General features: G+C 34.1%; 2 protein-coding genes and 1 long non-coding RNA gene across 10 annotated transcripts; 1 reads left to right on the top strand and 2 right to left on the bottom strand.

Annotated features, from left to right (window-relative positions):
- Positions 1-1,769: 1,769 nt before the first annotated feature.
- On the bottom strand, positions 1,770-3,431 carry LOC114424571. The gene is made up of 3 exons (XR_003669023.1): positions 3,306-3,431; positions 2,750-2,957; positions 1,770-2,167 (listed from the first exon to the last, which is right to left on the bottom strand). It is a non-coding gene; the product is annotated as an uncharacterized LOC114424571 (long non-coding RNA).
- Positions 3,432-14,733: 11,302 nt separating this feature from the next.
- Positions 14,734-19,500, top strand: LOC114423248 (mediator of RNA polymerase II transcription subunit 10b-like). Of its 8 annotated transcripts, XM_028389929.1 has the most exons (10): positions 14,734-14,982; positions 15,131-15,203; positions 15,304-15,753; positions 15,893-16,117; positions 16,856-16,934; positions 17,619-17,861; positions 17,957-18,037; positions 18,142-18,244; positions 18,339-18,428; positions 19,278-19,500. In XM_028389929.1, exons 6-10 carry the CDS (start codon positions 17,629-17,631, stop codon positions 19,347-19,349), a joined length of 579 nt encoding a protein of 192 aa, XP_028245730.1. In that variant the 5' UTR covers positions 14,734-14,982; positions 15,131-15,203; positions 15,304-15,753; positions 15,893-16,117; positions 16,856-16,934; positions 17,619-17,628; the 3' UTR covers positions 19,350-19,500. The 8 variants fall into 8 exon arrangements, with proteins under 8 accessions (XP_028245730.1, XP_028245734.1, XP_028245729.1 ...); XM_028389933.1 differs by lacking the exon at positions 15,304-15,753 and having other exon boundaries at positions 17,651-17,861; XM_028389928.1 differs by lacking the exon at positions 15,304-15,753.
- A 1,423-nt stretch (positions 19,501-20,923) lies between these two features.
- LOC114423247 (probable serine/threonine-protein kinase PIX7) lies at positions 20,924-25,203 on the bottom strand. Its single transcript, XM_028389925.1, has 6 exons — positions 24,484-25,203; positions 23,468-23,805; positions 23,189-23,324; positions 22,555-22,691; positions 22,352-22,475; positions 20,924-21,878 (listed from the first exon to the last, which is right to left on the bottom strand). Exons 1-6 carry the CDS (start codon positions 24,692-24,694, stop codon positions 21,361-21,363), a joined length of 1,464 nt encoding a protein of 487 aa, XP_028245726.1. The 5' UTR covers positions 24,695-25,203; the 3' UTR covers positions 20,924-21,360.
- Positions 25,204-26,417: the final 1,214 nt, after the last annotated feature.

The raw sequence follows: 26,417 nt of genomic DNA, 5'->3' as shown, positions 1-26,417 counted from the left end.
ATTATTTAACAACTAGCAAGTCTTGGTAAATTTTTTGAAATGTAACTTTCTTGTAATACTAAACTGGGAAGAGGACCATCCGACGCATTCCTATAATCAAACGGGGCTGAGTCGAGGACCAATGTAGGCTTGGCTTCTTTATAGGTGTGGACGAGGAGCAATGTGTTAATTATTTTTATGATTAATATAGGGGGCTAAAATGCCCAAACCTATATATATTTTAACTAGGCAAACCAACACTCCAAGCATTCTTCTATAACAGATGAAAGAAGGCCTTTTGACCCTAATTTGTCAAGACCCTCGAGTCAGGACCCTAATTTGCCAAATGAACAGCATTGCTATTCCTTTCTCTATATGCAGGACATGACTACGTTAGGGTTGAAATGAAGTTTAACTATATTTAGTGCGAATATAAAATAAATACAAAGATAATGTGAAAATGGAATATCCTTAATCCAAAGGAGTTCAAGTTAGGGGACAAAATTTGTTATTCATATGAGGGGATATTGAGTATTTTAGAATTTGTACATTTTAAATATTATATTTTTATGTAACACATCTTTTAAAACACGTGTTAAATACATGTTAAAAAATTATTTATTTTTTCTAAATTATTCTGCCATAATGCATAATATTTCAATTCTTTCTATTTGGTTTCTAAATATCACGATTTTTTTTAGTTAGTCCCTTATTTTAGAGGAATTAAAAGTAAAAACCATGATATTTAGAGGAATTAAATGACAAGTTTGTGAAATTTTTAAGGGACCAAATAATATACAAAGACTACATTTAATGGAACAATTAATGGAAGGCTAATGAAGGGACTGTTTATTAAAGAAAAATGTTTTATGAGACTCATTTGAAAAGAAAAAACATATGAAAGATTAACCTAGAAAATTGTGAAATTTTTTAGGGAAAAAACTTAATTAAGCATTTGTTATATTTATTAGGAATTTCATGATTTATTTACTGTTGTTGTTAATAAAATAAAATTTGATCTTATCCAGAGTATTTTAAATTGAATGAGACAGAGTTACGAGGAAGAATTATATATTAATAATGTAATTTTTTTTTCAGAAAATCATTCAATCACAATCTATTACGTATAATAAATTTGTTGAATTTTAAAATAATTTAAATGATAATTTGTAATTGAACTACGATATAAAATTGTTTTGTACAATTAGTACATAGACATTAAACTCTAAAATTATAATCAAAACTTTTTTCGCCTTGGGAGTACCTTTTATATATATATATATATAAAGACTCAGGATTACCTTTAGTTCCAAAAGAATAATAATGATTAATATTGCTGAGAAAGCGTGAGCCTCTTGTTGAATCAGTGCAAGAGAAAAGTTTGAAATGGACACATGGTTACATATATTACATATATTTCATTTTTATTTCTTCCCATTTAATACACTCCCTAAAAGATAAATATAAAATGATGACAATCCTGCAGTAGCAGGTAATTTTTTAGTTGTATAAGTATCCATGTGATTACCTGTTTACCCTAAAAGTCTCTCCACCTATTAACATAGATGTTGCTGGAAGGAGTAAGTTGAAAAGTTAAACTAAAGAGTAACTCACATGTTAAATTATCAACTTTATTTCTTATTAACGTAAGAAAGGTTTAGTGCATGTTTGCATTAAAGTAGAGAATTATTGTATAAACTTCAATCTTATTATCTTACCATCTCATGTAATGAACAAGGTCAAGGACAAGGCTAACATCTAAGCAAACAAAAGAACAAGCCATAAGCGCGAAGCAAATTCGAACACCATTATGTTTATTTCAAAGGAAAAAAAGTAAGAGTATAATGTTTGGCTATTCTCAACTCAAAAAAAGAGGATATGGATAGAGAGACAATGGATGATATGGAAAGGGATATTAACATACCGAATTAGTTCAAACTTAACACTCAGACAAAATTAAAATGTATATATGTCGTTAGAGTCTAGAAGATAGATTCATATAGTTCAAGTAATGTAATGTGTGTGATTTCATGACTGAGCCACCTTTCCTTGAAGAAGACTATCTCTAAATTGTGAAGCAATATCTCTCACAGCACCTGGTCCATGTGGAACAAAAACCGAATTGGATTTTGAGGACGCACCGATCTCCTTCAACGTGCCAAAGTATTGGGTCACCAAAAACATTGTCCTGAAGGTATGTAATAAGATAAAATAAGCAATCACAAAAAACAAAGGCACGTTTGTTAAACAACTTAATTGAGCAAGCATTTAGCAAGAGCTAGTCACATAAGAACTCATTCATAACCTTTACGCAAATAAGGTAAAAGGAACTTATAGGAATGCCATAAGATCATTAAATTTTTATACAGTTACTATAAAAAAAAAAATTTACATGGTCAACCATAAGAACATAATCCTTGGGATAACTGTTAAGGTAATTTTTATAGGCAAAATACTAACAAGACACTGGTTAAGGAATAAAAAATGGAAAGTTTTCATTAAAAAGTGTTATTAATGTATCTCTACTGTGATTTCCAATACATTCTCAATGTAAATTCCAATAAAAACTTTCTATTTTGAATTCATTGACGACTAAGGCACTAGTTAACCAAACGCTTTATTATAAAAGTCAATAAACTTACTGTATATATATGACAATATATGATTAGAGGACAGAGTATAAAAACCTACATTTCGATTAAATTCTAAAGATCAAGCGCCCCCTAAAGCTAATCATACTGATTGTGGATTTTAGTTTTTGAGAAGAAACCTTTGTCTTGGTTTCGCAGCGAACATCTAGCTGTTGCACACGCAAAGAAAGGTAACCGGCCACTTGAGTGCAAAAGAACCATGGCACACAGTGGAAACCAGGTTCAAGCCCATCATCATGTTTGCCAAAGACTTCTTTGATAGCTACTGTTGATTGCTCCACTTGAAGACAACCCAGAGCCAGTCCCATCTTTTAATTCTTTAGGAACCTTGAACAAAAAAATTTGTCAATAAAATAAAATAAAGCCTAACAGAATATGGCTGTTATATTTTTTTTTTTCACTGACAATCGAATACGGTATCAGGAATTTACAATAATTCACGCACTTTACTCAATCAACTCAGCTAGACTCCTTTGACATATGACTGATATATTATCAACGGCTTTCTCAATCAAGAGCATGATGTCAATTAATAACACAATGCAAAGTGGAGGGAATTAATAACAGAATCAAAAGCATGATGATGATGGAGAGTGATATGATATGGCATGTAGATTCAAATTCAAAGAGAATTAAAAGGCAGGGAGAAAAGAAGAGAGAAAATTGATTTGTTACCTGAAAGGTGGAGAAGGAAAGGAAAAGGGGTGGCACAAAATGCAGTAGTTTATTTGGGTCTTTATTCATTCAGAGGAACGCGACATATGCCACTGGAATCGACATATGCATCTTCCTTCTTTATTTGTTAGTTTTATTGGATTCATGACACGATCGTTATAACACGTTAGATATCCGTACGTGTAATAACCAACCAATAGTTGATGCCTTGATGGGGTCATGTTGCAATTAATCTCCCTAATCAATGTTATCACAGCATGTATAATTTATTTTTTTACATATCACTAATTTTTATTCTGAAGTAGTATGGTTAATAAAACTTTTATTCTCAATATTTATATTTATCTATATCGTAACAATTATGAAAATAACTATGGTGGGACTAGAAGACAAAAAAGCACTACTTCAAGATCAATGAATTTCCAGAATTGCCATTGGAGATTGCTAAGTTAAGGAAATCCAGCCTAGAATTGGTTTGGATTTTATAATATTTTGCTTTCTTTATTCTAAACCTAGCACAATGTGTGGTGTTTTGTGTACAACATACACTTACGAAGTTGTTGTATTTTGTACTCTTTTACTATTTTTTTTTCACTTACATCTATTTTTCATTCTTTTTCAAGTCTCTTCAGCATCTCACATTTTTATGTTTATTTAAGTTTTTTTTCCTCAAAGTTCTTGACTAGTTCCTCTTTTGGACAGTGACAATCCTCCCTAATCATTCCTTCATCCTTCTCCCCCTTCTCTAGTTCCTTCTTCAGCTTAGCCAAAAACACAAACTCACCCCCAAATCTCTCCCAACCCTCTTCGTCCCTCTCACTTCCTACATTCTCCTCCATGCCCTATTTCTTCCTCATGGTCTCTCCCTCTCTTGATCACAATTTTGAAAGATTAAGCTATTAAAACAATTTTGCCTCAAGAAAATTTAAGTCTTGGTTGAACCCCCACTCACACATACTTTAAGGAGGAGGACATGAAGAAAAGCATAGAAATGATGTTGTACCGTTTGTTGTTGAGGATGGAGAGAGATAATTAAGATCACGATGAAAACGTGAGAAGGTGTGTGAATTGGGACCTATTATTTGTGTTTGTTCAAAGAGAAAGGTGCATAAGAGGAATATGGAAAAGAGAAACTATAATTAGCCTAGTCCAGTACACGATATTGTGTTAATGTTGGTGTCTCATACTATTAATCTCATAGCCTTCCTTTTTTTTTTTATTTGATGTTCAATTTTCCTTTTTTTCCTCCTTTTATCAATCTTCAACCCTTTGCTTCTCTCGCTTTCCCTTCTTTTTTAGATTTCTTCTTCATTCATTTTGCTTTTTGGATGTTTTGAATTTTAGCCATCTCAATCAAGATGGCTTTTGACAACATAGGTCATTTTATGCCACACTGAGGATTATTGTTATTAACGAATCTCCATGTTTTTCTTCTTCCTTTTCCTTCTCTTTCTTTGATATTCATTTTCTTGGCTTAGTTCTTTGTTTTTAGCCCAAGTTTCTAGGTTTTGACTTGGTTGGAGATATTTGCTTTGATATATCAATCAATCTCTCTCTCTATCTCTCTCTGTCTCTTTCTCTTCTCTGGTGTCTACACCTATATGTCGCGTTTTGAAATATTAGACCGATTAAAATGTTTTCCTACTTTCTTCTTTTTCTTGGCTTAGTTGTTTGTTTTTATAGCCAAAGTTTCTAGGTTTTCACTTGCTTCGAGATCTTTACTTTAATTTATCAATTTCTCTCTTTCTCTTCTTCGGCGTCAATGCATTTTTGGTTTTCTTTATTACACAAATTTTGTGAGTTTGATATGATAGACTTCTTGCACTAGAAGTCCTTAAGAGAAATAAACATCGAGTTTGACAAAAAATAAAACATTGTTTCAAGAGTAGTGGATTTGTAGAATTTCCATTTGGATTTGCTATGCTAAGGAAAGTCAATGTAGAATTGGTTTGGTTTTTATAATACCGTGTGTTGAAGATGACAATGTGAAGACAAGCATGGAGGGAGTATTGCAGGTTTACTATTAAGGATGGAGGGAGATTGTTAAGACCACGATGATCTTCATAGATCCTTGGAGCTGGATGAGAATGCCATAAAGAGAATAATGGAGGGAGTGTTGTACATATTGTTGTTGAGGAACGTGAGAATGTGTGTGAATATAGACCTATTATTTGTGTTTGTTCAAAATGAAACGTGCAGAAAAGGAATGTGGAAAAGAGAAACAATACTCAACGTGTTCTAGAACTTGATGTTGTGTTAATATTGGTGTCTCATGGTATTGATCTCAGAGCCTTTATTGGCTTCTTTTATTTGTTCTTCAATTTTTCCTTTTTTTTCCATCCTTTTCTCAATCTTCGACCTATTATTGTTGGATCAGGTTGGAATCTAGAAGGGAGGAAGATTGAATAGATTCTTTCAAAATCTTTACAAATTAGTTCTTAACACATATTAAAAACACCACTTTAAATCAATCAAAGTTTCTTCAAAAGATCAATATGAACTAGAAACTTTAGTGATTATAACATGTGTAAAAAGCAGAATCTTTTATGATGCCCCTTGAGATCAATTACAATACCAAAATGAATTTAAGACTCAGAGTTTAGAGAATAAGAGAATCGCACAAGAGTTTATACTGATTCAGTCTAATCCAGACCTACATCCAGTTGTTCTAAGTCCTCTAAGAACTTCCACTATATAGAGAAAACAAGTACAAACACTATGCACACACAATTCTCTAATAAAAACCAAATCTTTGTCTTGAACTCTACCAGAAAAGACTCAAAATTGAAACTCTATCAATTCTTTAACCCTTTTGGCAACTCTAACCAAGAAACATAATCTAAGAGAATGAAAGATAAATGATTGAATATACCTACAATGTGTAGATCTTTAATTTTCCAGTTTTTCTTCACAAGATGGTTGATTCATAATGGTAGAATGAATGATTCTTTGATCAACTTCAATCTTCAAACTAAATGCAGTGTAATTCTTTTAGAAGACTCTCTTGAAATTTTTTTCTCCAAGACTGAGCATATCAATAGTCTTTAATAAAGAAGACATATCGGGTATTTATAAATTTTGACACTTAAAATAGATCTAATCAATTATAAAACTAGGTGATCGATTAATTCATCAAATTCCCTTTGATCTGCATTTCCAAAAACTTTATCAAAAGGGGTAATCGATTAATTCATTTCAGTATGAATATTTATGTTTCTTCTGTGTTGTCTAGGTAATCAATTATCATGTGTGGTAATCGATTATAGAATCACACAAAGAGCTTTTCTTTGTTTCCAGGTGTTGGGTAATTAATTATCAAATGAGGTAATAGATCATCTTAAGCTACAAACCCCTTCTCCTTCTAAAACTGGCTTGGGCCTTCGATTACTAGGTTAGGCAATCGATTAAGTTGATGTTTCTAGCCTAATTTCAAGTAAAAGTAAGTTTTTAAGAAACTTAGAGAATAAGAATACTTCATTCACTTCATATTTGATCAATCACTAAGCATGAAATAGACTTAGACCGTATCACACACGTGTTTAGTCTAAAACATTCAATACAAATGCCTCATCTATTAAACATGTTGGGCATTGCAAAATTATCAAACCAAAACTAAAAACTAAGGGCTTCAAACTTTGATCTAACAATTATTTCTCATGTTTTCCCTTTTTTTTTGTGATTTCTTCTTGTTCTTCTTCGTTTTTTTAATATCTCGATATTTTGAATTCTAAGCATCTCAATCTCGATGGCTATAGACAACAAAGGTCATTTTGTGCCATAATGATGAGTATTCTTATTCATTGATCTCCATGTGTTTTCCTTTTCATTTTTCTTATCCTTCTCTAATTTTTTTTTCTGGCTTAGTTCTTTGCTTTTAGCCTAAGTTTCCAGATTTTGACTTGGTTAGAGATCTTTCTTTTCATTTATGAGTTTTTTTTCCTCTTCACTAGTGTTGATGCATTTCTGGCATCTATATATTTTGTTTTGAGATATTAGACTAATTAAAAAATTTTCCTCATCCATTTCTTTTTTCTTTACCTTATTTCTTTGTTTTTAGCCCAAGTATCCAAATTTTCACTTGGTTGGAGATCTTTGATTTGATTTCCCAATTTCTTTCTTTTCTGACGTCAACATGTTTCTGGCATTCTCGATTACATTGATTTTGTGTGTTTGATATGGTAAGCTTTCTGCACTAGAAAAAGAGGAACACCGAGTTTGACAAAAAAAAAACATTGTTTCGAAGGCAATGGATCCAGAACTTCCTTTTGGAATTGCTATGTTAAGGAAACCCAACGTATAATTGGTTCGGGTTTTATAATATATTTTTTAAAATTATAACCTAGCATATTACCATGTGTTGGCTTATGTGTACAACATACATTTATGGAGTGCTTATATTTTTACTTTGTTATTGACTTTTTTCGCTCACATTTATTTCTCCTTCTTTCCTAAGTCTCTTCACCATTTCAAACTTGGCATATACATTTTCCCCCACATCTTCTTCTCCCCCTTCTTCAGTTCCTCCTACAAAAATTAACCAATAAAACACAAACCCACCCCCAAATCTTTCTCAACACTCATAGTCCCTCCCACATCCCACATCCTCCTTTATGCCCTATTTCCTTCCTTGCGGTCTCTCTTTTTCCCTCTCTTGGTCACGATTTGGAAAGATTGAGCTATTAAAATTGTTTTGCCTTAAGAAATTCCAAGCCTTGGTTGAATCCTCAATCATGGATCCCTTGAGGAGGACGAAGTGGAGACAAGCATGGAAGGAGTGTTGTAGGTTCGATGCTAAGGATGGAGGGAGATAATTCAGACCACGATGATCCTCGCAGATCCTTGGAGCTGAAGGAGGACGATGTGAAGAGAATCATGGAAGGAGTGTTGGATCGAGTGGCCTCAGAATAATTAAGAAGGGGGGTTGAATTAATTATTCATAAACCTTTACTAATTAAAAATTACTCTTCTAAGGCTTTTACTAAATTGTTAAGAGAATGAGGAGTAGAAGAGAAACTTAACAGAAAGTAAAAGTGAAAATTAAATGCACAGTGGAAAGTAAAAGAGTAGGGAAGAAGGAAACAAACACACCAGAGTTTTTATACTGGTTCGGCAATAACCCGTGCCTATATCCAGTCCCCAAGTGACCTGCGGTCCTTGAGATTTCTTTCAACCTTGTAAAAATCCTTTTACAAGCAAAGATCCGCAAGGGATGTACCCTCCCTTGTTCTCTTTGAACCTAGTGGATGTACCCTCCACTAGAACTGATCCACAAGACATGTACCCTCTCTTGTTCTCAGTCAAACCCAAGTAGATGTACCCTCTACTTGTACCACAAAGGATGTATCCTCCAATGTGTTAAGACAAAGATCTCAAGCGGTTAAACCTTTGCTACTTTGTGAATGGGGATACAAAAGGATTCTCAGGCGGTTAGTCCTTTGAACACTTTTGTATAAGGGAAAGGGAAGAATCAAAAGAATTCTCAGACTGTGCCATTTTGAATTCTTTGACAAGGGAGAAGGGAGACACAAAAGAATTCAGGCAGAGAGTCCTTTGTTCTTTTGGAAAAGGGAGAAGAGAGACACAAAAAGAATTCAGGCGGTTAGTCCTTGGCGAATTCTTTTTGGCAAAGGGAGAAGAGAATGAAAAGATGAATAACACAAGTTTTTAAGGTTTGGAAAACCAGAAAACTTCAGAAAGCTTTTGGTACAAAGAAGAAGAAGAAGTTCAAAGAGATTCAAGGCATGTAAAGTATTGATTGAATAAGTGTAAAAGTGTATTGAAAAGCAAATCAAAGCCTTGCTTTTATAGACTCTTCATGTCTGGCCAAGACGGCCATTTAGAAGAGTTATAACTTTTAGAAAAACTTAAAACCAATTTGAAACAAACACTGGTAATCGATTACCAAATTAGTGTAATCGATTACACAAAGCTTTTGTGTGAAAGGATGTGACTCTTTATATTTGAATTTGAAATTCAACGTTCAAAGGCACTGGTAATCGATTACCAAAACATTGTAATCGATTACAACTTTTTGAAAATAATTGGAACGTTGTAAATTCAATTTGAAAACTTTTTCAAAACCATTTTGCTACTCGTAATCGATTACAACAATCTGGTAATCGATTACCAGAGAGTAAAAACTCTTTGGTAAACATGTTTTAAGAAAAATCATGTGCTACTCAATTTTTGAGAAAAAATTTTTGTACTTATCTTGATTAAGCCTTCTCTTGATTCTTGAATCTTGAGTCTTGAATCTTGATCTTGATTCTTGAGATCTTGAACCTTGAATCTTGATTCTTGACTCTAAACTTTCTTCTTGAGTCTTGAATTCTTCTTGATTGTTATCTTGAACTCTTGAATTGTTCTTGATTCACTTGAGTTGTTCTTTGATTGATCTTTGAGCTTTTTGTCATCATCTTTTGTTATCATCATTGTTATCATCAAAACACCTTTGAATCACCTTTGATTCACCATGAAGCTTTGCTTCTACAAGGAGTGTTGTACATATTGATTCTGAGGAACGTGAGAAGATGTGTGAATGTAGACCTATTATTTGTGTTCGTTCGAAGAGAAACATGGAAAAGAGAAACAATAATCCACATAGTTCAATACATGACATTGTGTTAATATTGGTGTATCATAGTATTATTCTCAAAGCCTTTCTTTTCTTTTCTTTTTATTTGGTGTTCATTTTCTTCTTTTTTTCCTATTTTTCTTAATCTTCAACCCTTTATTTATATCACTTTCCTTTTTTTTGCAATTTCTTCTACTACATTCATTATGTTTTTGGATATTTTGAGATTTTGAATGTTAACCATCTTAATCTCGATGGCTATGGGCAACAAAGATCATTTTGTGCCATAGTGACGAGTATTGTTATTGATGGATCTCCATGTTTTTCTTCTTCATTTTCCTTCTTTGATTTCCCCCTTAAATTAGCTTTTTGTTTTTAGCCTATGTTTCTAGATTTTGACTTGGTTGGAGATTTTTGCTTTGATCTATCAATTTGCCTCTTTATCTTCTCTGATGTCTATATGTTGTATTTTGAGAGATTGGACCACTTAAAACATTTTCTTTCTCATTCTCACTCCCCCCCCTTTTTAGTTCTTTGTTTTTAGCCCAAGTTTCCCAATTTTGACTTGGTCATAGATCTTTGCTATGATTTATCAACTTGTTTCTTTTTCTTCTTCGACATCAATGCATTTTTGACATTCTTGATTGCAAGATTTTGTGAGATTCATATGGTAGGCTTCCTGCACTAGAAGTCCTCAAGAAACAAACACCATGTTTGAAAAAAAATACTATTACAAAGTACTTTGAAAAGTGATAGGTTTTAGGATGAATATTAATCATTGGCAAAGTAGATGGGTAGTACTTCGCACCAATAACATGGAGAAAAAAGGCTATTACTTTGTACATATGTTATATAGGACGATAACATGTGATTACTAAGGATGATTGTAATGACTCGCCTCGTCGTTATAATATCATTACTCTAAACCGTGTAAATGCCAATTTTTTAAATGAAAATTCCGCTAATTTGCTTATGAAAAATGGGAGTAAAATTTTTCACGATATACATTCACCAAAAAACGCACAAATACTTAAATGAGTATATATAGATATATTAACTCAGTATACATCATTCACATGACGGAAGGTAAATTAGTGCATACATATAATTAAATTTGTAATTTACATCCTCAATTCAAAAAGAATTATTGAATTAACTATGGAGGAGTTGATTAACAAAACACATCTCTCTCAAAAAATAATCCCAATATCATCGCGTTGGCTTGGCGACTCCAACAAAAGAATCTCACTCCACATAATTTACTGTTATTCATTTGCTCCCACAAACAAAGGTTCACGATCATCACAGTACCAATCACACGATACAAAAATTGCAAGGGTGGGTTTATTACAAAAGAAACCAACAATTATCAAATAACCATAATTAGCAAGAGAAACAATAACAAGTACCATGTTCATAAACAATTATCAATCAATACACATATACTTAATAACTACTTATCAACTTTTTCACAATTTCAAATCAATCATGCTCAGTATGGTGCATGCACCTGACCTCAACTCTCAAATGCAATGTGGTACCATTAATCAGGAAATAGCCTAAGTGTGTTCACGCGACACTCTCACTTAGGAAAATTAAGCAGCAAGTCTCAAGTTCACCTTGTCGTGCATAGGCAACTCCCTCTGCCCCCCCCCCATGGTGATCCGCCTGAGTCTTAAGGGAGTTCCAAACCAAGTGACATGCCCCCAAGTACAAGTATTTCCCTTCATGAGAAACTACAAGTACTTATTGACAAAGTTTATACTATTTCCATGCAATATGAAGTATGAAACATAGGCATCATTAATGCACTGACCGTGGATAATTAAAGATTTTAAGTCATCCCCCTCCAGAGATGTTTAAAACTCTTTAACCACTCTATTTCCCCCACCAAGGATATCCATCATGCTCACTGCACCCCCCATGCACATACACAACATACAACATCACAATGACATTTTCAACATCAACAACATCTCATCCTAATGTCATTATCAACATCATCTCATCTCAATGTCATTTTCAACATCAACATCATCTCATCTCAATGACATCATCATCATCTTATCTCAATATTATCATCAATAACAACATCACCTTACGTCACATTATCATCAATAACAACATCATTCTCACTCAATATTATCATTAATACCAACATCATTCTTTATTAATACTATCATCAATAACACCATTCTTTATCAATGTTATCATCAGTTACAATATCACCTCATATCAACATTATCATCGATAACAACATCATCAATAATCACATCCCACAAATACATACATATAAATTTCATGCATGAGATTCACACTTCCCAGGTCTTCAAGCAACATAAGTCTAATAAAACAATACTATCATTTACCAACAACTGATGTATCGCATCCCATTAGTCAAAAACATTATTTTTCTTGAAAACCAGCATGCACAGGAACAAACATACATTCCCATAATTGTGTTCCCTAACCCTAATTACGGTATCAAAACCATAAATTATAATAAATTCCCCGTACCAATCATGAGCTCTCCGTCAACTCCTTTCTACGTCCTTCAGAGGCCTTTCATGTTCTTGTTCATCGGTCCAAACACAGAGTTCTATATATCAAATAGAAGAGAATTTATTATAGATTTCAAAAATAAGGTTAATAATAACATTCGAGGTCAATTACCCCTGTCAAAACAAAAAAAAAGGCTAAGGGGTGATTCAAGTTCTACTACAAAGAGACATCATTTTGAAATTCCGATCACACCAATGTGATTGGGGTTTAGCGAAGGTCACGAAAATAACATCAATTTTATAAAAAGCTAACTTCTACAACATCTCATTTTCAAGAGTTTTTCAAAGGAAGTGTAAAGATATCCTATTACGATACCCAACACACAAGGGACACTAAGAGAAGCTCAAACTTACTAGGAGGCATAGAAGTCAAGATTACCTCAAAGAAACTACGAAAGAAAGAATTGGGAGCTTGTTCTCCATCGAATCCTTGAGGTGGATTATGAGGATTTTGCTTTGATTAAAGTGTTCCTCTTCGTGTGGTGGTTCGACGGCAAGCAACAACGGCTCGTGGTGGCTATCGGTGGTCGTGGGTGGTGGAAAAAGAGTTTCTAGGGTTGTTTGGGCGGAATATTGAGAGAAAGAGGCGTGAAATCGTGTTTTTCACACTGAAGAACGTATTTATAATTTGCAGATCTCGCTTAGCGAGTCGCTAAGTGGAAATCCACTTTTGGCGTTAAGTGCAATTTCTCTCGGGTTGGGATTTGCGCTGAGCACAACACATAGTTGTGAAACTCGATTCAGCCTAGCCGGTCGGACCGGTCCAACCGAGATCGGGGGCCTAACCAAGCCGATTCTACTATTGGATCGATTACGTAATTGACCCGGGATGACCCAGCCAAACCCAACCGGTTAGGTCACTGGATCCCGATTGGATCGACCGGTTTTACAAAAAAAAATAAAGCACTTCTACAATGGCGTTTTGATGTCTCATTATTATCAATTTTTATTTTGGATTTTCTTACTCAAATAATATTAGTTATATACTTATATATAATAGATACATATATATTTTAAACTTTTAATATATACCGGGTCAAATCGAGTCAATTACTGTTCCATCGGTTGGACCATTAACTCACTAACCCACTACTTTGACCGGGTCAATGACCAGACTGTGTTTCATAATTATGGTGCAACATTTCGTGTTGAGCGCAATTCCTCTCAGGTTGGAATTGTGCTTAGTGCACTTGTCTTGCTAAAGGAGATGTAAAGAAGTGTTATTTTGCAAATCCATACAGTCAAAGCGTGAAGAAATGGGTTACGAACCTATAGTCAAAATATGAAGGCGATCCAACGGTTATTAATTCTAAAATCACGGTTTTACTGGAAAAAATTTAGATAAAACTTGAAATCTCATAATTTCAACCTAAGTCAATAAAACTCTACATAACTCAACATCCATATCAAGCAAATCAGACATGGTTAATTCACACAATACTTCAACTCCTTCAAATCAATCACATAATCAAATAACACGAGAAATATATTAAACATCGATTTCCAGTTAGTGTAATTTTCAGGATGTTACAATGACAATCCTACTAAGACTCTATGGGTACTTGCAAAGGGTATCCTTTTTATTGATTATCATGTCTTTATCATGCATCATCATTGGGAGCGATTTCTAATGGTGCCACTTTTTATATATTTTTTTCTTCATTTTTTGTTATTGGTTCTTCTTCCTTTTCTCCCCTCTATACTCCCCCCTCTCAACTCCTTAAAAATCATTCCAATGACCAAGAAACCTTTTTTGGGCAAGAAACCAACACCTTCATTGTTAAATCCATGCAATTCAAATTTTGTTGTTTAGGGTTTAGGATGAACCTTTCTCTCTACATAAACATGACTCCCTCGTTCAAACACATGCATCTCTTACATGTCCTTGCTTGCTTGTTGACACTTAATAAAAATGGTGATCATAGTAAGTGGTGTGATGTTGCAACAAGCAAACTAAGAAAATTTAACGCCAAACACCGATTTTGAATTTTGAAAGATAGAAAATTTAAATTTAATCTCTGGATGTGTAAAAAAAAGAATATAATAATCTTATTGTTAAATTTGTGAGATAATTTGGTCATTAAGTTCAAAGATTTAAGAACTAATTTACTAATAAAATATATTTTTTAAGACTAATTTAATATTAAGTTATAAAATTTGAAATCAACATTTTTATACATTAAAAAAATTAAATTTAAATTCTTTTATGTATTAAGAATCAATCTACAACCCCTGACACGTCAGGACCAAAATAAATATTTACCTGGAGCAACACAACTAATAAGATCACGTTGTTACTTTTTTTTTTTAGTTTGCTGCTGCGGTTTAGTAGTGCAGCTAAACGTCGACGAACAAGGAAGGAATAACGAAAGAGCCTTCAACGCTGATTTTTGTAGAATATTGGACCGACAAATAGTTACCAGCTTCCACCCTGTCTCTCTGCGATTGAGAAAGGGACTCACGTTCTCTGTTCATCACACCCTCTCTCTCTCTCTCTTCGTCTCTCTCTCTCATCCATGTGCATTTCTTGTCTCATATTAGGGTTTGTTGATACAATTTTGATTTTATTAATTTGTGCTTCGATTTCTATTTCATTGATTAGTATTTCGATTTTGGTTTTAATTTCAATTTGTGCTTCCATTTGGATCTCTAAATTATCTGGACTGAATCATACACGCGCTGTTACGCAGCTTCGAGTTCAGAGGTCGCCCCCTTCATAGCTTAGAAGCAACTTCCGCAACGTTTTCTCCTTGATTTCTTCAGGTACCATATGCTTTTTTTAATAATAAAAAAACATTTTTGCTTCTCAATCCTAAGAGGTTCCATTTTCCTTACTCATCAATATAACATGGTTACGAAGTAGGATCTTAGGCATGTCAGTGTTGGAAACCCCAATAGAACGGAAGAACTTGAGTTTAGGCAAAAGGGTTCTTGAGAAGATCAAGAACAACATTTGGGCGACCTGGGTTTTTCAAATTGTCCCTGTTGAAGTGTATTGAGGACACCCCACATGAGTTGATGAGGCAAGACGCTGTAAAGGTGTCACTTTTAAGATGGTTTCTATCAGAATGATGAATGAGTTGAAGAGAAAAAGCGAGGCATTGTGTTTGCATTGCAGCAAAGAACCCAATACGATAAATGGGTAGTATTAGTGTAGTAACTTGAGAATGATGATCTTCCGATGAGAAAAGTAGGCACCATTTAGTCTCTTACATTGAGATTATTGCGTTGCACACTGTTTTTGGTCGGCTAGTTGTTGAAACCGCTGTGGGGTTTGGACAAAAGGATCTGTCTCGTGAAGTCTGGCCAAAGGGTTTGTTCAATTTCCATCTCATGCAATTTTTAACTTGGTTTATGAGCCTTCTGCAAACTGACTGATTCTGATATATTAGCATTTATTCTATGACGTTGGGAATTCCATTCTTTTATACTTCACTTGTTAACATGTACAGGCTGGGAAATAGGGTAAAAATATTCGCTGGTAATCAGGGTTTCAAATAGCGTGCTATAGTGCTGTAGCGGAGTAGCCCTTGCCTGCTACAGGGGCTGCTGTAGTGGAACAGTTTAGTGAAGTGGCTGTAGCAGACAAAAATAGCGGGCTGAATACCGGCCGTAGCAGATGCTATAGCAGCGCCATGTGTTGATTAATTCCAAAGAAAACCCTCTAAAAAACCGAGGTTAGGGAAAATGAAACCTACTGCTATATTTGTAGGGAAAATGATTAAGACTACTTGATTTTTAGAAGATGATGATTGACGACTCTTATTTAGGAAACTTGTATTTGACTTTTGTTAGTATTTACATGTATGTTTTATTTAAGACACCTATGATTTTTTATTGTTAATTATGAATGTCATGAATTTTGAGCAATTTTTATCATTTTTGAGAATTTATACGTATATAATTATATATTGTACATTATATTAAGTATAAGCTACATAAAAAAAAATTCAGAATAGCGGCTATCCTCTATCCCACTATATTGGTTTTTTGACCAGCTGCTACATGCCGCTACTCAAGATTGAAAACATTGCTGGTAATTCTAGAACATGTATAGTTTTTTTTCCAGGTTTTAGAATGCCATTGTATTATTATTATTATTATTATTGAGCATGTTTGGTATATAGGTTACTTTTTGAGAAATAATCGCCAAAAGTTCTCTTGTGAATGATTGTTTCTCCCGAATAAATTGAACCACCACGCACTAAGATCATATTGTTAAACAATCATTCTTTTGGATAGAATATAGTTATTGCAGATGCAGTAATGCTCTGCAAGCCGCAATAATTGATAGTAAACTCTAAAGGGCTAAGAGGGCAATTAAGTTTTTTATTTAGTTGTTAACAACTAACAAGCATCTTCATTACTTACAAGTTTTTTCCAATCCTTCATCTCTTTTTCACTTTCTCTCACAGCTCTAGTTCTCTCTCCCAAGCTTTCTCCAGCTTTGCAACTAGCTGTGTCTGGCTCTGGCCATCATCAAGTCTTCTTCAGGTAAGCGAGAATCCATAGGTCTCACTTATATTTTTGTTCAGTTTAATGCAACTTACTGCTTTTAGTTTTGCCATTTTAATTTAATTTTGAATTTCAGGGACTAATTCCTAATATTCTATAATATCTATGAAAATTGGTTTCTGAATCTAAAATGGAGATTTACTCGATTCTTTCCTTTATTTTGAAATTGTTTGTACCTAATTCTCTTTACTAATGTAAGGGACTTGTCTTTTGTTTGTGTTGCGAATGTGATTGCCACACTAACTGAAAGAAATGAAAATCCTAAGGGGTGTTAGTGTAACTCCATGTTACCTTTGAACTGTTTATAACATGTCTTGCCTGATTATGAGGGCTTTGATTTTTTTGGAAAGTTTTGTGCCTGTTAATTTGAGATTATATTCAATATTAGTGCATCATGTTCAACATTACTACAACATTTTCCTTCATTTCATGTAGTTGATGACAGTACCAATTTGCCAATGGTCTTATACATGTATTAGAACTTAGAAGAACCTCGTGCATGCTTTTAATTTTTTAAATATCTACAGTAGTTCCTTATAATTTACTTTCAAGAAAATTGCTATATAGTCTCCAGGCTACCTCACATTGCTCTTTAGCCCCTTACTTTTATTGTTAGCCTTTTGCATTTTGAATTGAAGTTTTTTCATAATTTTTTGTTAATAGAAAATTACAAATGGATTCATCACAAAGTGCAGCTCTTGGGGGAAATGGTGGGAGTGGTGGAAATGGGACGTTGATTTCTCAAAATAATGACATGGCAGCCTCTGCAACAGGAGCTGATGATTCTATGCAGAAGCTGAACCAGGTCAGCAATTCCATTCAGAAAACCTTAGGCCTTATCCATCAGCTTTACCTCACAGTTTCTACCTTCAATGCTGCCTTTCAAATGCCTCTCCTCCAACGCATGTATTTCTCTCTAATCCTTTTTCTGCAATGCATTTTTTCTGTTTTACTTTTGCTTCATGTTTAAAATTGATCATATTTTACTTTAAATGTCCCAGCAATGGCCTTGTTGCGGAGCTTGACAACATGGTTAAATTGGCAGAGAAGTGCAACATTCAGGTTCCTATGGAGGTTGTCAAGTGAGTTGTTTGCAATTGCCTTTGTGTGCTCCTATAGTTTCTTATTACCTAATTTAAGTTTTACTTTTTAATTTTTCTCATTTGAATTTAATTGTTGGCTTTAGTTTAATTGATGATGGAAAGAATCCAGACGAGTTTACCAAAGATGTTATAAATAGCTGTATTGTAAAGAATCAGATCACCAAAGGAAAAACTGATGCTTTAAAGGTATATTCTTATTCTTGATTTTCGTTACATATGAATTTCTTTGTTTCCAGTTTTGCCTTCCCTTATATTTAACTTAGTGTTTCTGTGTGGGCAGAGTTTGCGCAAACATCTTTTGGAGGAATTGGAGCATAACTTCCCTGATGAGGTTGAAACTTTTAGAGAGAGTCGTGCTGCTGCAGCTGCTGTAAGTACTATTACTTATTTGGTCTTTTAATTCAATGTGGAACAGAGCTTTAAAAAGACCCTGCTATGTCATTGCTTTGCTCCCAGTTCATTGTAGGATCATACGATCTCATGATTTCTGTATTTTAACTATAAAACTCCTCTTTCCTTAACTGATAACAGAGACAAACAAGCAATAACAATCCAGAGAGGAAAAATACAGATATCACTAGCGAAACTGAAATTGAAAGAAACTACAGAAAAAAGGCCAATGCAGCTCTTAGAGGGTTTACTAGCATCCCACACTTTCCCTCTCTACTTCTAATAATTTTCTCTATAGCAGATCACACCTTCCTCAATCCTCCTTTCCTATGATAATTCTGTTATTGGTGAATCCATACTATCCACGCTGGCATTTTATATAACAATTGTTCTACATGCCTGACAAGTTCAGTTTTGATGCTCACCTTCAATTCAAGTACTACCAAGGAGATACCAAATGATACAACCAAGAGAGAACATAATACACATTATTTCTGAATGCTTTCTACCAATTATTATTTATTAGGTTGTTTGATAATCCTCATCTAATTCTTTTCCATTCATATTAGGATTCTTAAAAACAACCAATCCTACTCAATTTAAATACCTTGGGTTGGTTTCTGCTGCACTATTTCCACCGTATAACACATGGTTAATTTTGTAGTACTTTTGTAAATGGCAGCTTGTCAAGGGACTATTTATATTTCTAAATATTTTGAAAGGGCTTAGGGGAAAAAAACCGAATACTAAACTGAATCCTTGAGTGAATTACAAGAATTATATAATTTTGGTAGTTTACATAAATCTTGGCCTTATTTCATCCATGCAGGAGTTGAAACGTCAGGCACAGGCACAAAGCGCACTGCCAAATGGAGATGTAAGGGTTAAATCAGAGCATTGAGTGATAGGCATATTTCTTGTGCCTTCTAACGTTTATGTATACGTTGTATAGTGCAGTTCAGCACTGTTCCTTGTTTCTGCATCTTGGTTAAATGTTGTAAATTTGATGACTATTTTTTACTTATTAATCACTTAATTTGGCTTGTTGCTAATTTTTGAGTGCATATTTTTCAATTATAACGTTTATGTATATGTTGGAAAAATAACGTTGAGTGCATATTTCAATGAGCTTGAGGTGCAGGGGAAGTGGAAATTAATTGGTGTTATTAGTTTTCTTTAACACTGGTAAATTTCAAAGAAAGAAAATCAATCGTTCCAAAATAAATGTAATTTTCTGCATTTTGAATTAGATTTCCCGTGGAGGCATTCCAAGAATTGTGAATCTGTTTCTTCAAAATGGACCAACCCCCTAGTGACGTACTTCGGTTCCCCACCCCTACCCACCAAAAAAGAACCATCTATCGTTTAAGAGTAGAGTACATAGATTAAGAAAAATACATGTTTTTTAAACTCTTATTTATAACTTTTGACATTTATTAATGTTCTATTACTCCCCTATTTTCCTTTCTTTTTTATAAAGGTGTAATTGAAAAATAAGTCATCGATGATATCTTGCAATTTTAAAATAAATCAATATTTTGTGTTCACCTCTAAAGTGTCACGTCAACTGAGTGTCCATGTCAACAATTCAGACACATCAACTCCATGTTCATTCATGCCAGCATCCCCATTAAATACTAGATGTTAAATTATCAAAAACCAATTGGATAATCATAAGAAACATGGGGATTAGAACAGAACAATTAAAGATTAAGAAGCCAAATTGTCTTAATCATATTATGGACTGAAAAAAATTAAATCAATTTAAAAAAATTATCACTGATAAAAATGTCATTAATTCGGTATCTCAAAATTAATCTCAACCAACAGATATAGAAGTAGCTCGTAAATAACGACACTAAATTTTGCTCTACCAAAATACCTTAAAATAGACAATTCCCTTTTTTTTATGGAGACATTTCAAATTGATGGAAAAATATCAACCGTTCACACATTCAATTATTGTTTCATATTCTGAAATAAAGACATATACACTCCACAAGCACAATAGTTGGTCATATTATAATGGTGGGACTAGTCAAAATTATTTTCTATACAAAATGATTAGTTAGATGCTTGCCTCACAAATCGTAATGGTGAAAAGAAATAAAGAGAAAATCATCGTTTCTCGTTGGTCCATTACTTTTAGCTAGAGGTGTTAGATTGAGAAAACTCAACTTTCTTTCTTACCATTCAACTTGAATTGGAACTCACGTGTCCAAAATTTGTATACAAAAATGGGCATTATATATTACACGGGTAATGTGATTGCACGTGTCGGCTTTTTTTTTTTTTTCTTGTGGTGGTGCATATCAAAGAATTATTCATCAAAGTTTCAATTATTAAATGAAGCATAGAGAATACATTATCTTACTATGTCAACCCTTTAGGTACTACTATTATCTTACACTAAAAGCATAAATGGGATTAAATGCCGGTATTAACTAAACATATAGGAACAAACATTGGACATAATTTAATGCAATGAAGCTTCTTTCTCATCTTTCCATAAGGAAGAGCCTGTAGATAATTTAAGGAGCCGCATTGTTTGATAGCACAAGTAAGCATAACCAAACCAAGAGACGACATTTCTGGGGGCAAATGAAAAAAAAATAAAAAATTGAGTTAATAATCTTGAATATTTTGAAACAACCTGAAGAAACATTTCGGTTGACAATTTGACACTAGAGATAGTAGCAGCAGAATAAGCTTTCACCTGCCCTAAGGTCAACACTAAACATACACCATAAAGAAGCATGCATGCATACATACATGCATGCTTCTTTTGCTCTCAAGTTGTCCATGAACAAATGGCTAGGCACAAGTGACATCTATACTTAGGGAATGAGAAATGATGAAAAATAAAGGGTGGTGACAAAGAAAATGAAAACTCATCATCATCATCATCAACTCTATGCCTTGCCATTGGGTTTAGGTGATGGTTGTGGAAACTGATGGTGATATGGAGATGCATGAGTGCCATGTGGAATTGATAGGCTCCTTTGCTGTTGCCCGTTTCTGGTGAGCAACGCTCCTTGTGTTCTCCCGTTTCTGGTATTTGGACTCACGCTAAATCGGTCGGCTTGCATTGTCTGGAAATAATAAGACGAACTAGCCATGTCCTTGAGGTTTGGCAGAGGCTTTAAAGCTTCCACAACTTCGCTCATCAAGGGTCGCGCTTTTGGATCTCTGCTAAGGCAGTGAGCGGCCAGATGCGCAGCTTTCTGAGCCCCTTTTATGGAAAAGTGACCTTCCAAGCGCGGGTCTATCAACTTGTAGAACCTTCTTCTCTCTCCCAGATGTGGTCTAGCCCATTCCACAAGGTTGTGTTCACCGTTGGGCCGGTTTTTGTCCATCGATCTTCTGCCGGTCAACATCTCAAGTAGTACCACTCCGAAACTGTACACATCACTTCTTGATGTAAGATGTCCTGTCACAAAAATATGAATCTGATTAGATAAGGATTAGACATTACACATGTTGCATTACATGCAGAATATTTTGGAAGCTTTAATAATTATGAGTATGCAATAGCAGCGATTGTAACATAAATCTATTAACAGAATTGGTCATCACGAGGAGAAACTATGGACAACTCAAGCAAATTAAACAAATTAGGATCTTGATCCTAAATCTGCCTTGTGGGGAAACCAAATTACATTACCCAATAGAGGTCAAGAACATTGTAACAAGAGCAAAAACAGTCACATTCCAAATATTTCTGTTGAGAAATACTTGAGTCAGTTGAGTGATCTGGATCAGAAAATGTGAATTTGGAGACAAATGAAAGCTCATCAAATATGTAGGGAGATGGAAATACCAGAGAATGATCATGCATTACTTCACTGATAAATAGCAGCAAAACCTTGCAAACTTGGGTTTAGCATACCCAACTAAACTTACCCGTCATGACATATTCTGGTGCTGCATAACCATAGGTTCCCATCACTCGAGTAGACACATGGGTTTTATCACCCTCTGGACCATCTTTTGCAAGTCCAAAATCTGAGAGCTTAGAATTGTATTCCTGAATTGTTATAATAATATAAAGATCAAATCAAGGAATGAAAAGAAAGATGGTAATAACTTAACATTTGGCCACTTACTGCATCCAATAGTATATTGGAAGTTTTGAAATCCCTATATATTACTGGTCGTTCAGCTTCCTCATGAAGAAAAGCAAGACCCTTTGCAGCTCCAAGTGCAATTTTCATCCTAATGGACCATGGAAGAGGCAGGGACCCTACAAAACATATAATCTTTTACATGAGAACATACAATGGATATAATCAAAACAAAGAGTATAAGCAGAAGTTTGAAGTTCCAATCCATAATCCATCCACATAACAGAAAAGCTGCTAAATTAAAAAAGAAAAAAAAAGTGATATACTTTTTAAAGAATAGCATGGCTTTGATGGAAGCACAGGGGTGTAGATTAGTTCTAAACACTATTCTTCACTAGGCGGATCACTGGAGTAAACTATATCATATAAAACACAAGAAAAAATCTGTCTCCCCTACATTTTATTTTATTTTAAACAAAAGATTTCATATACATCAGAAGTCCGAAACATTTTTATCTGGCTTTGTATTGGGATTTGGGAAGGAACCATGCTTCACAAGAGACACCCAGCACAATCCTCCATTGGATGTTGTTAGCAAAATATAAAGGTGCAGCAATGATCCAGCTATTGTTGGAAAAGAAATGAGAAACTGATGAGTCAGAAAATAGTAACTTACTCCTAAACAAGTGATTTTCCAGGCTTCCCCGTGGCATAAATTCATATACTAGCAACCTTTGATCATCTTCAATGCAGTAACCAATAAGTTTAACAAGGTGTGGATGAACTAGATCACCAAGATAATTTACCTCAGCCTGTCACATGAACCAAACAAGAATTAAAACTTGATAGATTCAGCATATACTATTCAAATAAAATATACAAATTTAAGAAAATACATAAAAAAAAATCAAACAGAAATACAAAAAATGAACAATTATATTAGTAAAATACAAACCAGCCATTCTTTATGACCCTGGAGCCCATCATGGTTGAGGGTTTTTACAGCAACAGTAAGCCCCGTGCCAGGTTTCACTGGAGCAGTTCCATTTTCTTCAATCCATCCCTTGAACACACAACCAAAGCCACCTTCACCAAGAAGACTTTCAGGCCGAAAATTTCTTGTTGCTAATTTAAGATCATTGAATGCAAATTTTCGCAGCCTGGATGCAACTTTAAGCTCCTCTTCAAGTTTGGAAGTGGATGAATTGCTTTCGGCATTACTAGTGGTTGTCGAAGAGACTACTCGGAGTGTTGGTTGATCTCTACTTGTGTCAATAGTTGATTTACTTTCAGCTAATGAAAAGCCAAAATCCAGGAGAGGCAAAAAGTAATCAGCAGAAGCAATAGGATAGCATCATGTAGTAGCAAGCTTAGACAAGATGGAGATATAGATAACACTTCAACAGTAATTTGAAAAATAAGAAAAACGACAGAAAATGCAGAAAGCCAGCAAAAACTGATCCAACTAATAAATTGTAGGCAAATTGGGCAAAAATCACAGCCCAAGACAATTTTCCTCAAGGGAAAATTGAATGTGGTTCCTGAATGACTTCTGTCGGAAAAAATACAAGAAGACTCTAAGAAGTCTCTTTCAGCATGCATGACAACAAACACACACATGGTAAGGTGATAGACCTTGATAATTCCAACTTCCAACTATTGAATGCAATTGTCTGATTTATGAACTCATCCCCCTACCCAAGGAGGTGAAGAAACTCCCACAGAATGATATGCTTCGGGGAGGGGGAAGGCACAAAAGAATGAATCATAGTTACCCTCTCAAAGCTCTCACAAAATCCTCACTAAAGGCATTGTATGTATTCCAACACCACAAGGTCTTTGGAATATATTTTCATATAGAGTTTTGAACAAGCAGACACTATGAGAAACTCAAACTAAAATGTGTTCAAAGATGGAACCTAGAAGCACATAATAAGAACAACAATTGTTCCAGGAAAAATGGAGGGTTACCATAATTAGTGCTGGTGCCACTAACTGAGCTATCAACTTTGGATCTTGAAGAAATGCAGCTCCCAATGAACCTCAACCTAAACCAACACCCAGTCTCTTCTTCCTCTTCAACTTCCCCATCCTCTTTCTTCTTCTTCTTCCTCCCCTTTGATTTACACACATCCAAAGACTCCACCACTACTTTTCCATTCTCAGCACCACCCAACCCCATCTATAGCAGCAAGCCCTAAAGAATCAAAAGCACAAATCATCAAAACCAACCCACCCCAAAATCCCTAACACCCCTTCAAGCAATGCCCAACACCCCAACCTTCAAATCCACCCTCGACCCAGATGACCAATTCTCAAACTAGACCTAAAAATCACAACTTTACCACTCAAAACCCCCTCATAAACACAAAACCCAAAACACCCAGAAATTAAAAGTGCCAAAAAAAGGGGCAGATCACAGGAACCAGATCACACACACCCCTATTGAACCCTAGATTGATCAGCTTGTGGGTACACCAAACAAAGAAAGAGAGTAATGCCAACCCTTTTGCCTAAAAAAACACGACAACTTAGCTCAACTAAGAAAGGCTATGCTCAAGCCTCAAAGGAAAACACACAGAGACATCAATCTCAGAGATGTGTTTGTGTTCGTGTCCTCCTCCTACCTCCTATGATGCTCTATGCAAGCTGACCCAGTACAACTCCAAAAATGCTGAAATGGAAACAGAGAATACCAATAATAATAATAATAAAAAAGAAGTTATATCCTAAAAGCCTATTTTAGACGGTTGTCGAATTACAACTTATTATAAATTTAATAAATTTATTAATTTTTAAAATAATTATCATATAATAATTTGTAATTAAATAATAATACAAAACATATGTAAACATTAAATCTTAGTAATAATATGAAAAACTAAAAAATAAATAATTATTGGTATGTAAATAATACAATTATGATTTTACTTAACTACATGTTTCAATTCACTTCTTATACGTACAATGGTGTTAAATATTTAAAAGAAAATTTTTATTATTTATAATAATTTTATTAGTTTTGAATTTGACTATTTTTGTTAAAAAAATACATGTAATGAAAAAAACAATTATGAATTCTTTATATTATAATTATAATATATAGTATTTTCTTTTATTAATGGGAAATTTTTTGTTGTTTAAATGAAATATGGGAGGGCGGAAAAAGGGGAGTGTAATAGGGTAAGGGTAGGTGCCCGAAGCAGGGGTTTTGGGGTGCCCGGACTGCCCGTAGGAGGGTGGAAGGGGTGACCGAAGAGTGGGTGGGCAGTTCAGGCAGCCGGAGAAGTGGAAAGGGCAGGAGAGAGAATTGAAAGGTGGGACCCACCATTGGATGGTGACGTGTCTGCCTTCGGCGGGCGTAGCTTATGGAGGCCAAATCGCGCGTCAGGTTGATCTCATCTCTTTGGCATATTAGCATTGCCATATCATATGGCATGAAATCATGAATGTTATTATTATTTATTAATTGTTACTATTACAATAAATAATACATGTACTCAAAGTATAATTGTTATATCATTATGTAATTATTTAATTATAAATTATTAAGTACAATAATTATATTACATTTTATAATCATTTTTTTGAAAATTATATCAAAAATATTTTTTATTAGTTAATGGAGTGGTGTAATTTATAATGACATTAAGAGTTAAATTGAATAACGTTACTATTTTATAAATTTTAAATCAAAGGTAAAGATTTTTATAAAATAATTTTTTTTTGTTGACACTAAAAAACTAAAATTGGATTTTATACAATTATTAGGCGTAATTATAGTTTTTTGTAAAATTTGGAATATAACTTTGGTCTTATTAATTAGTTTTTTTTTCTATTGGATTAATTTCTTATTGAAAAAAATATTTTTTATTATCATTTTTTGTCTATATAATTTTTTTATC

The sequence above is a fragment of the Glycine soja genome, chromosome 8 (assembly GCF_004193775.1).
Source record: "Glycine soja cultivar W05 chromosome 8, ASM419377v2, whole genome shotgun sequence".
Taxonomy (NCBI): Eukaryota; Viridiplantae; Streptophyta; class Magnoliopsida; order Fabales; family Fabaceae; genus Glycine; species Glycine soja.
This window is presented reverse-complemented; position numbering and strand designations above follow the sequence as displayed.

What these genes read in the sequence shown, in the direction of transcription:
- LOC114423248 (XM_028389927.1), top strand. Translation starts at nt 17,629, where the DNA reads ATGGATTCATCACAAAGTGCAGCTCTTGGGGGAAATGGTGGGAGTGGT. An exon ending in ATGCCTCTCCTCCAACGCAT is followed by an intron (nt 17,862 to 17,956) that starts GTATTTCTCTCT and finishes TAAATGTCCCAG; the next exon opens with CAATGGCCTTGTTGCGGAGC. An exon ending in GTCGTGCTGCTGCAGCTGCT is followed by an intron (nt 18,429 to 19,277) that starts GTAAGTACTATT and finishes TCATCCATGCAG; the next exon opens with GAGTTGAAACGTCAGGCACA.
- LOC114423247 (XM_028389925.1), bottom strand. Translation starts at nt 24,694, where the DNA reads ATGGGGTTGGGTGGTGCTGAGAATGGAAAAGTAGTGGTGGAGTCTTTG. An exon ending in CCAATATACTATTGGATGCA is followed by an intron (nt 22,476 to 22,554) that starts GTAAGTGGCCAA and finishes ATAACAATTCAG; the next exon opens with GAATACAATTCTAAGCTCTC. An exon ending in ACCAGAATATGTCATGACGG is followed by an intron (nt 21,879 to 22,351) that starts GTAAGTTTAGTT and finishes TTTTTGTGACAG; the next exon opens with GACATCTTACATCAAGAAGT.